The sequence below is a fragment of the Montipora capricornis genome, chromosome 2 (genome assembly GCF_036669925.1).
Source record: "Montipora capricornis isolate CH-2021 chromosome 2, ASM3666992v2, whole genome shotgun sequence".
In the NCBI taxonomy this organism is placed as follows: domain Eukaryota; kingdom Metazoa; phylum Cnidaria; class Anthozoa; order Scleractinia; family Acroporidae; genus Montipora; species Montipora capricornis.
Genome location: NC_090884.1, coordinates 10,474,757 through 10,492,256, shown reverse-complemented (window position 1 = coordinate 10,492,256; position 17,500 = coordinate 10,474,757). Strand labels below are relative to the sequence as shown.

The 17,500-nt window shown below is 38.6% G+C and overlaps 1 protein-coding gene across 3 annotated transcripts in view; it reads left to right on the top strand.

Annotated features, from left to right (window-relative positions):
• Positions 1-17,500, top strand: part of LOC138038815 (alpha-2-macroglobulin-like) — a 91,867-nt gene that overhangs the window by 14,147 nt on the left and 60,220 nt on the right. For all 3 annotated transcript variants that reach the window (XM_068884875.1, XM_068884874.1, XM_068884873.1), the window contains exons 2-10: positions 848-1,040; positions 4,522-4,705; positions 5,273-5,325; positions 6,094-6,114; positions 7,072-7,123; positions 12,186-12,259; positions 13,116-13,155; positions 14,268-14,355; positions 16,771-16,873. In XM_068884875.1, coding sequence (XP_068740976.1) covers positions 848-1,040; positions 4,522-4,705; positions 5,273-5,325; positions 6,094-6,114; positions 7,072-7,123; positions 12,186-12,259; positions 13,116-13,155; positions 14,268-14,355; positions 16,771-16,873 — 808 coding nt within the window. The remainder of the gene's footprint in view (positions 1-847; positions 1,041-4,521; positions 4,706-5,272; positions 5,326-6,093; positions 6,115-7,071; positions 7,124-12,185; positions 12,260-13,115; positions 13,156-14,267; positions 14,356-16,770; positions 16,874-17,500) is intronic.

Here is a 17,500-nt window from a genome sequence, read left to right as displayed (position 1 = left end):
GTTTCCCCCAGCTTTACGCCGGTACCCATTGCTACACCTGGGTGGAGGGAGGCACCATGAGAGCAAAGTGTCTTGCCCAAGAACACAACAGATGAACCAGTTGTACCAATTTTTGAACTACAGCTTGAATGTTGTTCTGTTTTCTGAATCATTCTTCAAAAATTACTGTGACAGTCGAAACATCGTTTAGTCACTGGTAAGACATTGGTAGGTCACGGAGTCTTGTGTGCTTGCTCCTTAATGTTAAATTTTCTTTATTGGCATGCATCAACAGGTGTTTGATTTCAAGGACATGATTTTCTGTCTGCAAACATGCAGTGGTAACAAAATTCTTATAACTTTTTCTGAAAAAATTTGGTTTAACTTGATTGTTTTTCGCTGTATGAATGCTGCTTTTGCAAACCAAATAGCCATCCAAAATGGTCCATCTTACTTTTGGTCCCTTTAATTTTTGATGCATAACTGCGTCTACCCATCACAAAAAAAATATTGTGTTTCCCATAAACTGTGATGGCTTTCTTAAATGCTCTCAGGGACATTATATTCTATTCCATTACTGGGTATGCATGAATATATCACATCACCACTTCTACTTTCTTCCCAATTTTGAAGTTTAGGATGTTTGTAATTTTAGTGGGTTTAAATAGCAGTTTTGTTTCATTACCGGTAAGTTTGTTTTGTTGTACGGTTCCCAGTGAGTATAGCAGTTTGGTTACACGTGCATGCTCCATGTTCTTGTTCTCATAATCTCATTGTCACTTTCTGTCAAATATTTTTGAACAGCTGAAGAAATATAATATTGTAATAATTTGAACTTTACTGGAATTTTAAACTGTTTATTTTGTAGCGGTATTTTGGTAACATCCCCAAGAATTTACCGTGCAGGAAGCACCCAAGAGTTACCTGTTGGACTTTTTTCGGAGCCTGCACCGTGGGTTGTGAATGCCACTCTTACACATTCAGATCGTGGTGATGTTAGCATCATTGCTAGTGATGAGGCACAGTTTACAAGCCATTCTGATGGAACGCTGAAACTGAAGGTATACCTTAAAATACTTGTGAACTAAACTAAAAAGGCCCTTCAAATCATCCTTGAATCCTTGCAATCAATAGGAACTGAATTACATACATGTACAGTAGGGCACTGTGCAACAAGATCTTTTTTATCAATGGACCGAAAGCATAAATAAATATGTTGATAATAATTATGCCTCTGGCAGGCACTATTATATGGTCCTTATAAAAGATCATGGCACACAGCACCACAGCCAGGTATCATCAGATGGGAGTTGATTTTGGTAAGGGAGGTAAACCAAAGTACCTGGAAGAAAACTGTTGATTCAGGTTGAGATTGGAACTCGGCCCACAGACATGTACAGTATATTGCACTGGTGGGAGGTGCGGTTGGTTAACACTAATAGCCTGCCTCTTGCCTGACATGTAAAGTGGAATTTAAGCCATTGACCCCTGGGAATGAGACTTAATAGGTTTTACTCTCTCTAATGCCAGATTGTTGCATTCCCGTGTTTGGTCACTGAAACTCGCTCTTTGAAACTTACTTTAACAAATAACCACAATCTTGGACAAATTAAATGGAAAATTGAGACCACCCCTCCCCCCAAAATCAGTGATGGGAGAATGGCGCATTTTGGCCTTCACACGATCGACTTCATCCTTGATTTGGGGGTAAGGGGGTATTTCTGTTCCATTTTATTCTGTCCAAGATTGCAGGCTCGAGATTGAATTCTTAAATAACTGGTTTTATTCTTGAACACAATCACAAATACGGACTATATAATGAGCTATATTTACAAGTAAGGTCAAGGGGCCAAAAAAGAGCAAAAATGATACAACCGAGATAAATGAAACAAAACCGAATAGAACTTACAGCTGTACATGTAAATTTGATGCTGTGTCGAGGGGTTTGAAAAAACTGAAAACTCCTTTGACTGTAAGAACTCTGTGGATGCTCTGTGGACTCCTTGAAAATGAAGGCTAATGCGACTCCGAACCACTGCATGTGCTTATAGAATGACTATTAACTAGAAAATTGACGATAAGAAACAGCCAATAGAAACAAATATAGGTATAAAATTTAGAAAATTAATTTAAGGAAAAAAAGGAAAGGAAAGGAAAGGAAAGGAACTTTATTTAAGTGTCTAATCTTCTAGCGCTGTAGAGCAGTAATCGGGGACGCTGTAAATTGAAATTAACAAGTTAACACAAATCAAATCAAATTTTGGTTTTTGAGGAGAGGGGAAAAGCGGGGTACCCGGAGAAAAACCTCTCGGTGCAGAGTAGAGAACCAACAAACTCAACCCATGTATGACACCGAGTCTGGGAATCGAGCCCGGGCCGCATTGGTGGGAGGCGAGTGCTCTCACCACTGCACCATTCCTGCTCCTTAAAGGAGCAGCCATGTTGCGTTGCGCCATGAGAGATGAGCAGGGGTAAATGGAATGACTACATGTATCTGTGAACAGCGGTAACGAACATCACGTTAATCAAAACTTGACACCTTTGTGTGTACACGACACAGATTATTTTACTCATTAATGGGTTGGTCAGCCTCTATCTCCACTCAAATGTCTCCTTTTATATAACCCATTGACCCCAGGAGTGGGATTTTACTGTACTCTGTCTAATGCCAGACGATTTTACTTATCAATTGGAGCTGTTTAGGAGTCAGTTGGTTAACAACCTTTACCTCAGCTAAGAAAACTATTTATGTCCCCTTTTAACTGAACAAACAAAATTTAGGTTATTTTGAAATAAGTAAACAGTAAACAGCTTCTCTTGTTTTTCTGGGAAATTGACATGAGAACTTCGGTGATCCTATCTACCACATTGTCTGAAGCATAAAAAAATTCAAAATTATGCTAATTTGTTGGTCAGTTAGTGAGTCACTTAGTCCAATTAATCAGTAAATTAATTAACCTAATTGATCAGGTAATAATTATTGTTTAAGTGGACAAGCAAGGGAACAGATAACTGATAAGTTATAAGTTAATTTTCAATAATTATTATATATAAATGTAGGTTGCAGTGTTCAATCAATCAGTGCACAAAGTCAATCCATTAGTTGTCCAGTCTGTCATTCCTCTGTCTCTGTCAATAATGATTTAGTCTGTCAGTTTATCAGTCAGTCTGTCTATCCAAACCAGCAACCAGCCAGGCAGCGTTACCCACCACAGTGTTGCTAAGAGTTGAAATTCATTTTTTTTCATAGTTAAATTTGTAGTTTGAATCTATGTTATGTTACACCAGTGCATTTCTCGAAATTAACTTTTGGGTCTGGTCTTCCGTGGTACCATTAGCCGGTTAAAATTTACTGGTCCTTCAGCAAAATTGCTGTAACTCTTATTATTATTTTTCATTTTTTTTAATGTACAGTGTATGCCATTTGTGTCTGCAAGTTAATATATTTGAAACTGCAATCAAATAAAATTAATGTCATCAAATAATATTATTGTGTATGTGTTTCCAAGGGACAAACCATTCTTTCTTTGCAATGAACACTGTAGTGAACCCAAGAGTAATGAAGTATGCAAACAAACAGATTTAACTCAACCAATTTCATTGCAATCACAACATGGCCACCCCTATCAAAAGCACATGGTCAACCTATCCCAGCCTACTTAGCGGCCTAATACATTACAAACACAACTGTGGGAAGACAGACAATGGAAGTTTTAAATTTACTATATAATATGCTATGTAAAAAGGAATTCCATTGTCTTGAACGTTTCTTGATCAAGTCTGGTCAAATATGCAGCAGGAATAGGTCTTCCCTCCCTTGGCCTCTCTCTTGCCTGTTTCGCTGCTGAGCTCATCGCATGTCCTTCACTTGCCTCATGCACTTTTAGGCTGTCCGTTTGGAAATTATTCGTTCCGATCCTCAGGGAGTATTGCATATTTTTGCTATTCATAAATTCTCTACAAAACTCACAGAGCATTTTGTTTTCCTTTCCGTCAAACCTAGCTTCAGCCATTTGTTTTTATCCTTCCATTACATGTACTCCTTTTGGTTGAAGCAGGTGTTTCAGATGTTGTCTTAATTTTTTTATCATCTGATGATTGCTTTCCTCTAAACAAACAGAGCAGTCAGCCTTGCAGTTGTTTCCATTGTAACATACTTTTGCTCACGTTTTATAATTTCACCAAAGGAAAATAGATACAGTACAATTGCAATCGGACCTGTGGACGAAAATTCGCCATATTGTATCCTACAGTGCATTCGGCAAGGGAATGCCTACCACTTTTTGGCTGTTAGTTTTTTAAACATTTGCCTTTGACAATTGTCTCAAGGTACGATACAAAATACATGTACTTTACTTACAAGTCCATGCCAGAGGACTAGTGGGGAAGAAAACTACACATTTTCGGAATTTTTTTACTACTTGTTAGACAAGTGGACAATGGTTTAAGTTTGAGCACTGTACACCCATGCATACACTGTAACTGATTTGCAAGATTTTATTTACATGCATTAATTTTGTTATACTTTTGTTTTAAATGAAGATACCAAAACCTTTGTTTGCTCATGGCAAGACATATTCATCCATGAGAGGAAAGCTCACTGTTCATGGAGGGCCAGTGGATGGAAAGCGCAATTTTCTGTCCAGTGAAGTTGTCACCATTGAAACTCCAAAGAGTTCTATGTTTATTCAGACAGACAAACCCATTTACAAGCCAGGACAGACAGGTATGTGTGCTAAGTATATTGCTATTAATGCTGTTTGTATCCCCACAGCAAAAATATGGGCTCCCAAAACAAGCCGGGTTCTTTTTTTATATACATAATTATAGTGGTACGTTCAGTATGAAAGTGTCCACTGTTGTTTTGGTGGATAAATGACAAAATGAATGTTTGCAGTCAGGTACAATGTATCTTCCCAATGATGTAGACCCTTCCAGAGACAAAATCTCTTATTTTTTCAGTCCTTTACTCTACTGTGGCTGTTGCCATTGTCAAAACTCCAAAAGACACATGTATAGCAGTATCCATGGTGTAAGGAATCTGGGTAAATCCTTGTCCTTGTGTAAATCCTTGTCTCTTGTCTCTTGTCTCTTCACATCTTACTTACACCATCACCTCTCATTCACATCTTTCTGATAAATGTTCTGAATGTTTTATTTGTGAAAATAATATACTTATAACAATAATTATATCATTAGCATTTGTGGAATGGCGGGGAAAAATATCTCTGAACTGAAATTTGATAGAGGAAATACATGTAAGCTTGAAAGTTTTACTACTCTTATTTCCTAGTTAACATACGTATTGTTGGCACCGATGAAGACCTGAAGCCTCTAAAAGAAAAGGTAATTATTGTCTTTTTTATTTTGATGCTGTCACCCATAGATGAATGGGAGAGGAGACTTAGACCAACCCAGTTGACTGGCAGGTACAAAACACTGCTCACAGTTGTCACTGTTTTACCAATACAGAAACAACGCTAACTGTTTACCCATCCTAACGTTAGGCCTAAGCTGGTAATAGCTTTAATGATTGTTTAATGATTTTTTTCTGTATTGGTAAAACAATGACCTGTGACCTTTGTTTTGTAAACCTGAAACGCATTGGTGGCATTGCCTCTGTTCTCTTCTTTCCCAAGTATGGCGCGAAAAATAATTATTGACAGGTTGCAAGTTTTTCTTGCACTAGCGAGTTTGACGATCACCAGAGCAGTAGCAGCAATGTTGTGTTGAGATAGAGAATGATGAAGATCTTGCTGCATTGTTGATCTCAGATAATTAATGAAATAAAAAAATTATTAATGTTCCCTAGAGCACAGCCTTGGTTCTTTATTTACAGTAGGTAAAGTAGGAGACTACTTGCCTCCCCCCTCCCTGTATCCCTAATCACAGGGTAGGTGGGGGGGGGGAGGATATCAGATGCAAACATCTTGGTAAAAAATTTAATGGCCTTAATGAATACCCTTGCTACCTGGCTGGTATTTGAGGATGTTGTGTCCATTAATTTAATTTGTTTCTTGTTGTTTGTACATGTAATAACTTTTACCATGACTTTGATTGTTCTCAATATATTTTTCTATATTAATGACTGTTATAAACACTTTTTTTCCATAGCTCTCAAGAGTGACTGTACTGGTAAGTACTGAATTAGAACAAAGTCTGCAATGGGAGCAGTGTGTCATGTTAAGGTAGTCATAGGGTTAACCTTGCTTAGCCAGATCAAAGTGTATGATTTGCTGCACTGTACAGCGTATGGTGAAGCAAATTATTATATCTGTCATGATGACAACATTATTACTGTCATTTTTGCACCATGATTGGAAGCATTTTTTGATTTGCAGGGCTGAGAAATGTAAAGTGATATAGGGTCAGAAATTGTTTTGAGAAGCACACGCTTTGCTGGCTTGTTTAAATCAAGTGAACAGCATAATAACAGTTACCATTATGATGCTGTAGCAACCTTTAAGTTTTGGCCATACTTGACCAACTTGAAGAAGTAGAAATTTTTGTGCAACACCCTAAAATCTCAGTACCATTCCTGATTTTTGAGCATGACCTACCTGTACATGCAGGGATGTCATCTGGTTGAAGGTTATATCAAGGCAATAAGTTCTCACTCTGAGCATCAAAGGATTGTTCTCAGTGTCTTGCAACACCCAGCATAATAATATTCTTCAAGATAACAAATATGGGGAAAGAGAAGACATGCACAGCAGTACTCAAAATAGTGCTTTTACATATACTGTATTTCATTTCATGTATCAATAAATTCTAGTGATAATTCTGTAGACAGACATATTCAATTAATTTTTTTGTCAACACATCGAGTGACTTTTTAAATTGTGTAGAGAATAATATTAGTATTTGTAATTTTCTCAGTCACTTTGATTGATGGCCAAAATTCAGCCGACAATCACCCCTTTCTCAAGCGGTGATTTTCACCTGCAGCCGGCGCTTAGTGACATCACTGTACACTAGCTGGTATTTAATGGGTAAGCACAATCAATACAGGTACAATTACAGCTGTACATACAGTTTATGCCACTGTGCGAATAACTTTATTTTTATTCTGTTTCATCCTTTATCTAACAGAATCCCAGTAAAGTTCGCATCATGCAATGGGAAAACCTTGATTTTGCTGTTGGTATGTAATATTCTAGTTTTACTTATTAGGGCTACATTTTTGTATTTTTGCTATCCTCTTTATAATGGAGAGAAATAAACCAGCACGAACCAAACAATATAGTGTCTGCAATCGTGCCTGTAGTTCAACAAAGATACGTTGAATCAAGTTGACTGGCTTCGCGGCTCGTTAAATATCCAACGCTAGCCACCGACACAGAGGTGAATAGTTGTTTTAGTATATACAGTGAGATAATATACAGCACAAAAAATTAATTTGGATGTTTTCTTCAATTGTCACAGATGCAAATCGGGACGCCATTTTTTCCCGAGTTGCTTGGAGGTAAATATTCGGAGTTTGACGAGCCAATCAGTGTGCGAGTTCAACGCTATCCACTGTTTTAGTATATACCCGTACTAATTATTGTTAGTGGATGAGTTGCAAGGATCCACTAATATTCTTATGAAAAATGCCAACCAAAAATTAAGTTACAGTGTATGAGAATAAAATTAATGAAGACTTATGTATGATATAATAATTGGTTTTGCAACATTTGTGATGTAAGTAGAACTACAGAAAGTAACATGTGCAAGTATTCATTGAATGAAGAAAGTGATTTATTGTTTTCATATGGGGTTGAAAACTAGCACTTCACATTACACTCTAATCAGTTAAGTCTGTTCAAATATAAGTGCTACACGGCCAACATTTGCAAAAACGTAATCCTTCCTTGTACTTGTACATGTTCATTGCCGTGACATTAACATCTTCAGTTCCCATGGCCTGCTCCAGTCTGACCTTGCAGCTCAGTTGGTAGAGCAGCAGTGATCTAACCCGAAGGTCATGGGTTCAATTCCCACCCTGGTCAGAGTTTTTCTCTGTCCTTGTGTGGGCCCATTTCCATTAGCAGGGCTAATGCTCACATGGTTCATATGGGGCTGAAAACTAGCACTTCACATTACACTCTAATCAGTTAAGTCTGTTCAAATATAAGTGCTGCATGACCAATGTTTGCAAAAACATAGTCCTTCCTTGTACTGTTATGAATGTTGAGCTCAAGCTTTATTCAAAATAATGTATCTGTATTCCCTTGACAAATACCAGTTTACACTGTCATAGTTCAAGACATCAAGCATTCTCAATTCAAGCAGATCTTTGCTAATACCTCTCCTTGAGAAAGCTGGCATGATCATCTTTGGCAGCTCAGCCCAAGAGCAAGCTACTGGGGGTTGTCTTTCTTTGGGATTTGAGCATCATATGCTGTGGCTATGCATTCCAATGCATGAGTGACAGTCCCTGCTGCATCATTCTGTCACAGATGTAAAGGGAGGCGTGTGTGTAAGTGACTGCTGAGGTGCTCTTCTGCTGGGCTCGTTTCTCTGCTGCATGCTGGCCATGTCTCACATCGGTGTTTTAGGGATGCCTGGCGACAGGCAATTCAGTTCTTGGTCTGTTCTTCCCAGCTGTCTGAAGGGATGCAGCAGGGTTTCAGAGCTCACTTGCCGGCATCCTTGAAGTAGAGGGAAGGAAAACAAACTCACCTGGCACCAGAGGCCAGTTGTTTGTACAGGACGTCCTTTGGCAGCCTGCCATCCTCCATGGGCCACACATTGTGTGGTTCCAGAAAATATCCATACCCCCACCACGGAAGACATTTTGATTTGCACTCCCCCTCCCCCCAGGATTTTCCATTCCCCTCAGGAATTTCCAGAATTTTTTTACTTGTAAAAAAGAAAGTGAATTAGTTATGTAATTGCAGTAGAAGTTTATTACAACAGTGTAAAGATTAAGGTTAACTTTTAGAAAAATATAACGCTTTGTTAAGTTCATTATCCAGCTAAACTTTTAGCTTCTTCGCCATCAACTTTGCAAAGCTTAAACATTTGGGTTGCACGACGTCTACTGTTTCACCTTTTTGTGCAAACTTCGATGAGAACATTTCACTCGCTTAGACAACTTCACAAACGATAGTAAATAAAACAGAAACTTACAAGGTTCCTTTGTCTACACATTTTGTCAGTTTCTTCAGGTTGATTCTTATTTAGGGACCACACATGTTGACGCGGTAGGTTTCATGAACATCGTCACAAAGGCGATTGTTTTACGAAGAAAATTATTGACCCCAAAATAATCCATCATAATCATTTGTAAACTTAGATATGGCGATTTAAGTGCAGTTTTCAAATTTACTGACTCTCCAGCAGGCATTCTCGCCGGTAAATGACGCACAGCCTCATTGTTGCTTGCCTTTGAGCCACGGATGGAATCGAGAGGGCGACTGTTGTTTTTGGCGCGATTTACTTCCTCCAATGAGTAGTGAAACTCCTGTTTTAGAATTTCCAGTTTGACATAACGAACTGAACCTCAACAATCATTTCCCGAGGCCGCAATTGCGTTTACTCAAAGAAGAGAAAACTTGACTCCCGGTTCCTGTCTGTGGTCTAAATGCCACCCACAAAAAAGAAAATGTCATTGCATGCAAGCATTGAAATGGTGGGAACTTGCGTCTTATCGCATTTTCAATGAGTTACTACCCCCAGAAAAACATGAATCCTATCAAAAATGTGTTTATACTGCATGTGAAGGTAGTGAAAAGCGATACTCAAGTGAACGGAAGTGTTGGTTGGACGAAAAAGAGACAAACAGAAGTGTTGGTTGGACGAAAAAGAGACAAAGCTTGAAGTGTGGGGACGAGACTCCAGTTGAGACCGCCATTTTAAATGTTTTGAATCCGTCCCAAATGAAAGACACATTGTTCTTAGCTTCGGGAGATTGTAGCGCTTGCTAACTCAAAGAAAAAAAACGGAAACATTGAAGCTAATAGTATTAACTTTATCTCAACACTGACTTTTGTTTCAAAACATCGTCCGATAGTGTGTTTTTGTGCTTCAGATCGATCGTATGTTGCTTTCAGTCTTTTGTATGTGGTTCGTGACCCTTTGGAAAAGTAGTTTCCCACGAAACCCCCCTACCCCTTGGAAATTACTGCCCTTTGACCCCCCCTCTCCCTCGGAATTTCCAATGATCTTCCGTGGTGGGGGTATGGATATTTTCTGGAATCATACATTGAAGGATTGATGCTGAGTCAGCAGGGAGTACATGCTAGGGATTTGGCCATGCCTGCAGGATCTCGCTGTGTGGGATACAATCTTGTCAGGTGATTCCAAGGATACACTAGAGGCACCACATAATTATGGAAGGCGTTGAGCCAGCACCTTTGCCTCATGTAGGTGCTCCACATCTCACTGCTAGGAAAAGGATGGTGTTGAGACTGCCGTCCTGGTAGGCACAGAACTTGTTGATCACTGTCAGCACTTCATTCTCCCATCCCTGCTTTTGTCAGTCTGCCTTTTCCAGCCTTCTGTGAAGCTATGCGTCAAGTGAGAACTTGTATGTTGCTAATGATCAGCCCTGGGTGGGTAAAGTTATGATACTTGTGATCTTGATGAGGGGCAGAGCTGACATCCCACATGTAATTATTGTATGCTTGGTCTTCTTTTGGCCTATAGTGAGCCCAAAGTGCTTGCAGGCATCAGTGAAGTGGTCACCCAGTCTCTGTAGGGCATCTTCAGTGTGGGTTGAGTGTTGCATCATCAGCAAACAGCTTCTCTGTGATAACACAAATGTCATCTTGGTCCTAAAAGCATAGTTGATCCAGGTTGAATAATCTCCTGTCAGACCTTGTGTGGAGGTAGATGTTGTCTGTGGATGAGAGGGAGAGGATCCCATAAAGTGTCAGCACCAGTACACAACCCTGCGTCAGACCGCTTTTGATGGGGAAGGGGTCTGAGGAGGATGCAGAGTTTTGGGGGCCAGCTGATCTTCCTGAGGATTTCAAAATGTCTCTTCCTGCTGATCAAATCAAAGGCCTTGGTGAGATCTTTGAACATCATGTGTGGTGGCTAGCCCTGCTCTTTGCTCTTCTCCTGGGATTGTGGAGGGAGACGATCATGTCGGTTGTTGACCTACCTGCCCTGATGTCACACTGGGATTGTACATATGCTCTGCCAGAAGCTATGGTCTGTTGCGTACTTTTTGACCACGATGCTCGAGAGTAACGTCCATCTGTAGTATCTACAGTTGTTGCGGTTGCCCTAATTTTTGTACAGTGTGGTGGCATCATGCATTTCTTGCAGGTCTTCACCTTCCTCTCAGCATCTGAGAGAGAGGAACTTGTGCAGAGCCTGAAGTAAAGCAGTTTTCCATGCTTTGATGGCTTCAGGTGGTATGTTATTGCTGCCTGGTGCTTTGTCATTTGGGAGGGAGTTGATAGCTTTGATGTCATGACAAACAGTTTTCTACACAATGTATGCTGCCGAGGGCAGCGTCAGAGTCTGGCATTTTGCAGGAGTACAGCTCGGAGTAGTGCTCCACCCATCTGGCCATTTATTTCTCTCAGTCTGTTATCTTCTTCCCTGTCCACGGTAGTACATTGTATGCAGGGTATCCGAGCAGAACTCTTGACCAATGCAACAATGGAGGCATGTGCTACTCCAATTGAGGAGCAAAGCCCAGTTCAGGCTGAGGAGATCAGGGAGAGTCACTCAACCCCCCGAAAGACTAAAAGATTATGTCACTATGTAGCTGTGACAGTGACTTTGTAGTGACTGCAGTTACTGATTAATGTTGTGTTTTTACTAGTTTTCAATATACCTTAGAGGACATTGTTCACACTTATTGTTGAACTAGAGTAGCAGGTTTCAAAATGGAAAAAAGAGGGAGAATCTTGTGTTTGTGTGTACATCAGGGATCTCTCCAGTGTGGGAACCCAGTGGCTGAGGGGGCCTAGGAGAGAGGGAGCAAAAAACAGTGTGGACTAGAGGAGACTCTAGAGAGTAGAGCTTTAGTTGCCTTGTGACCCACAAGGATATTACAGAAAGAGTGGTGCAACTGCAGTTCTTTAACCCTGAATCATTAACTTTATTAAATAAATATACACATGTAGAGCAACAATTGAGTGCAAATTTTAAAATTATTTAAAAAAAACAGTCATTATTATTATTATTAATTGGCCAAGCTCCAAGTGACATTTGTATGAACAAGTGCATAATTATGTATGATACATTATTTTGTTATTTAAAAGGAATTGTAAGTCTCAAGTTTCCATTATCAAGCCAGCCTGATTTGGGAAACTGGAAGATTGAGGCATTGTACAAGGTAAACACTTTTTTTTCTGGATAACTTGCCCTTAATTCTGTTCTTGTGCATTTGGGTTGCAAAGTTAAAGTGCTCAAGAAGAATTGCTGGTGTTGTAACATTTCCTTAAAAGACTAAATTGAATGAAAATGACGAAACCACAATGCACCAAAATTAAAATGCCAGAAACTTGAGCTGTTGGGTCAATGAAGAAATCTTAGTAAACTGTGGCATTTAAATTTGCAATGTTTCAGGGTCCATTGATTAAGCCTTTGATGATAAACTGATGAAGTAGTGTCTTGTGTTCTGGCGTTGGGGTACTAATTGGGGACACTGCAAATTGAAATGAACTCAAATTAACGCAAATCATATCAAACCTTTGATTCTATTCACTCAATAAGTAGTAGAGAGTATAATCTTATATCCAAGCTGAAGGCTACCATCAAAGTAATGTAACAAGTATCGCAATGGTGGATTGACAATTTGTTTTCAAAAGGAAAGCCTTGAAAAAATGAAAGTCATTTTTTTCCTCAATATTGAGGAAAATTTGACAGGCTGATTGAAACAAAAGGACCTCTCAAATACCGGAGCTTCTTTCTAGGAAGATCAGAGAGATTCCAGGGATAACAATTACGATGATCGCAGACATGAAAATTTTAAGTGGTGCAATGAAAATTTATCATCGCTGACACATGATCGAAGGTTTTATGGTTGGGCTAATAAAAGAAGTAGCAATTAAGACAGAAACGCACAAAAATATATTTGTGTAGGCAGCCAGAGAAAATCCTCAACCACCGTTGTGGGCCCTGGTGGTACATGTAATAGAGTTGTACTGGCAATTCCTTTATAAAAATGCCATTATTTTTTTCATTTTTAGGATCAAACCAAGACTGAAGGATTCAAAGTGGATAAATACGGTAAATATAATATGCAAGGACAGGAATCCACAATTTAGCAGTTGTCAGTTTTATTAGATTTTGACACTTGTCTAATGATATTTTAAAATTGTCTTCTTAGTCAACTGCAAACTTTCCCAGTAACTGAGAAAAATTTTGTAAATGTCTGGTCAATTCTCTGTCTTTTCAAGTGGTCTGCCCTTAAGCAGATCATGCACATGTAAACCATTTCCAGCACTGATCTCTATCCTGCACTGTCCTCTTTGCATGTTTACTGGAAGGATGTCCTTTGCTCGATATCATCCAGCAACATTGCTTCTTTCTTCCTTTTGCTATTTTCCCTCAATTCCTTAATCTCCTTGATAAAAATTGACATAAGTTTTGATGCATCCAAAATAATTTGATGAACCAATTTGATCAGCCAAACAAACATGTGCAAAAAACAGACAAAGTGAAAGGTACATGTACACTGTATAGGACAAAACTCTTCAGAAAAAATGGCTCACTACAAATCTCCATTGTTTTGGTTTAAATCTGTCCTGGTTGTTTGAGGTGATTACTTGTAAATTACCATATCTCATTCCTGTTGATACATGTACATGTATTAGAGCAGTTTTCAAATGAATGTCGAAAGTAATTTCGCGATTGCAATTGCTGTGCTTGGTGATTGGTTTAAAAATCTTGTGCCAGTTTATCAACAAATGAGACTTGCATGTGTGATTTTTTTCCACGCTTTGAGCAAGTTACATGTAATTGCTACAAATTCAGATTGGTTCATTGCTCAGTTTGCACCTGCTGTGATTGGTCAAAGTAATTACTTTGACATTAGTTTTATGACATTCAATAGGCCATATTCATATTCTGACAGTTGCACTGGAAACGAGGACGAAGGAGAGGCTGATGTGAGGGAATCTTTTCAGATGCAAATTATCCCCCCTTACCCCCACCCATGAACCTTCATTGTATGTTCGTTACAGTCCAACCGTGAAAATATGAATAAGGTCTATTGAAAACCACTCTGTTTTCAATTAAGTTTTATACCTCAGTGATTGTTTTCATGAATTTGAATGTTTGGATTAGTCCAAATACATTAAAAAATGAAAATAAATTAACACCCTTTATTTTTCACAAAGTGCTTCCAAAATTTGAAGTCACAATCACACCACCACCATTTGTTGCAAGGAGAGGAAACAACAATATAACAGCTACCATTTGTGCCCAGTAAGTAAAAGCTGTTAAATTAATGTGGGATACAATGCAAGGGAATTAAATTGGAGATCAAGGGTTAATGATTAGTGGTGACATTTTGACTGTGGTAGCCATTACTTACACCAATAATGATAATTTATACCGTAAACACTTGCAGATAAGCTGCACCGTGAATTTAGCAGCTCAAATTTTGGTAAAAAAATTTTTTGAAAGAAATCCAAAGTTGAGTCTTCAGAAGTCCGATCATCAGATTTCTTCATCCACTGTTCATCAAGCGTACAGTAAACTCACTAATATAACATTGAAATGAAAAATACTTCAAAGTCTTACCCACAATTTTAGCACTTTAATTAATATAATGAACATTCTTCATTTCTACTAACTTTGACATTATGGTTGATCATTTTCTGGTACTTAGGGATTTCTTCATTCGGCCCAGTTTTTCCATAGATTTTTGCATTACAACAATTAAGAATGTGAGTGGAACATTTGTAGCTTATTAACTAGGCATTAGATCGGACGCAAAGATGGAAAACTGAACACTGGAAGCAGCCTTTTTCAGATGTTCCCGCAGATATATAAGCTGCACCCCTCATTTCTAGTGACAAATTTTGGGGAAAAGGTGTGGCTTATCTGCGGGTGTTTACGGTACACATGAAAATTATCCATTCTGATTGGCTAAGAGATATGCAGTTTGCAAGTAACACAGTGAATTCGGTGCTAAAAAAACAAACAAGCAAACCAACCAAGCATTCTGATTGGTCAGTGATCAAAGAAAGTCACTAGATAGCCAATCAAATGCGACTGGCAGAAGGCAACCAGTTGACTATTTACAAAGTGTGGCAGAGATGATTCCAGGACAACTGGAAACAAACCAAACCAGAGGTTAGAACGAGATTTGAACCCAGGGCAACAACATGCAAACCCAGCACACAAACCACAGGACCACGCTGCCTTCCAAATGAGAGTAATTTTAACCATTCATGAGAATGTGCATGTGGCTGACACACAGACAGTATTGTGCAAAAGTAATGAGGGCGTAATTGAACAAAATTCACGAATTTTGGGGCTTTTTGATGAAAACTGGTGAATCTTTGTCCAGAGCGAAAGTTGTCAGAAAATTTGCCAAATTTTTGCAATGCCTATTGTAGTTGTGGTTGACGCAAAGTTTCGAGCGAAAATTTGCTCTTCCTCAATTTTCCTTCAAATTTCGAGCAAAAATTTGCCATTTTGGTGAAGTTTCTGTGCGTATTCCTAGCCAGCACAACACTAGAATGTATGCGATACAAAGCAGAATTTTTGCACTGGTCTCGAAAATATGGCAAATTTTCTCTCTTTGTTTTAGCGAAATGGCACCGGAAACATCACGAAACAGCGCTAGAATGTCAGTGTTTAACACTTACTTTTTTACTAATTTGCGCTTTGGGCAAATGGTTTTGTTTTTTTGGTTTCCCATGGTTTTTTTTTTTGCGGTTGCCCACCTTCTTAAGACCTGTTGCCCATTAAAACTAAAAGGAGGCTTGTAAAAATGTCAATTTTGTGTAAAATGTGTGTAAAATAGATTTGACAGACCAATGCGACTCCTGCTGTGTGTCCATGGTGTTCTAGCAGCCTTCACAGTTTTGCTTTGACAAGCATATCTTTAATTGATTTTCCTTTTCTGTAATAGTTCAAGGAAGAGTCCTTGATTGTTCTCTCTGAGATTAGGCTGCATGGTTTTGAATTAAATGCCATTTGTCCAGTGGCATGTTCTTTAAGCCTTTCAAAGCTGGTTGAAATTGTGTGACAAAAGGTAGAATTTTCTTGTGCACTTGCTTGTTCGATATAAAGGCATTGTGGCGTATTTGGCCATGCGAAAACTGGGTTCCATGCATTGTAACAAACATTCTATACTTATCGCTTGGAGAAAGATGGCGGCTGCAAACATGTTCCTCTTTCCAATCAGTTTTGAAGTTTCTACCAAATATGTTTAATTAACAGAAAAATAAATACTAACGACAAAGAGATGTGACGTTGCATGTTATATTTTTTAATCGTTTTGCGGTGACTACGTCAGAATATTATTACCTGTCACTTTCTTTGTTGCAAATCAAATTGTTCCGCAAAACTTATATTAGTCAAACAAAAATTCTGATTGTCTGATCGGGCAAGTCTTAAAGTTGTTTTACTTGCCCTCAGATCTATTAATTTTCGTTTGCCCTGGGCAATCGGGCAAGCATTAGCATCAAACAATGCAGGTACATGTAAAACCGAAAAACCAAACTATATAAAGGCCAATGCTCCCCTAGCTCAATATAGTCTTTGTAAACCTGTGGAATGTGACAGGTCTGTGTTTTAGACCCACCGTTGTAACAATCATGTTGGTCATTGGAAGAACATAGTATTAGATTATTCCACAAAGAGGAATTCTTCCTTTTTTTATTGTAGGTACACATATGGTCAGCCGGTAAAAGGAAAGGTGTCAGTTATCTTTGCATTAAAGTCAAGGCATAATAATTGGATAAAATGTCAAACAACAGTGAAAGACAAGGTAACATTTAAACTAAAATGTACAATGTAACTAATTACATTGTAGAATAACATTAAAAATGAGAATTGTAAAATCAACCTCATGTATGCACATTACATATAGATTCAAAGTTGTCAGTTTCAGAGGTTTTTATGTTCAAGATGAAAAAAAAAATTAAAGGTTCCAAATTGTAGACAGGTAGGTCGCAATAACTTTCTTGATTTTGCTGCTCATGGGTTGAAAAAGTAGAATGAGATTTTTAAGGCAATTTCTAATCACTGGTCAGAGCTTGGGGAGGGGTGCTGAAATAGTGCAGAACTTGTGTTCCAACCAGACTGTGTCTGGAAAATGACAGGCTGGCAGAGAAATAATTTGGCATGTTATCTTAAGAAGCAACATGCAAAGCAAAATAAGGTGAATTATCAATGTGACAAAATTAATCATGGACCTCACATATTACTTGTACATGTATAGATGTGCCTTAAAACCATGTTTTTGCAATAGACTTGCCTGTATATATTTTCAACCACACTGACCTCAATACCTTCAAGTTAAATTGCCTAAATTACATGTATTCCGGCACTTTCTCAATTTTCTCGTGTCTTAATGTCTGTTCCTTATGTTTTGTGTTAAACGTGGTAGCTGTTA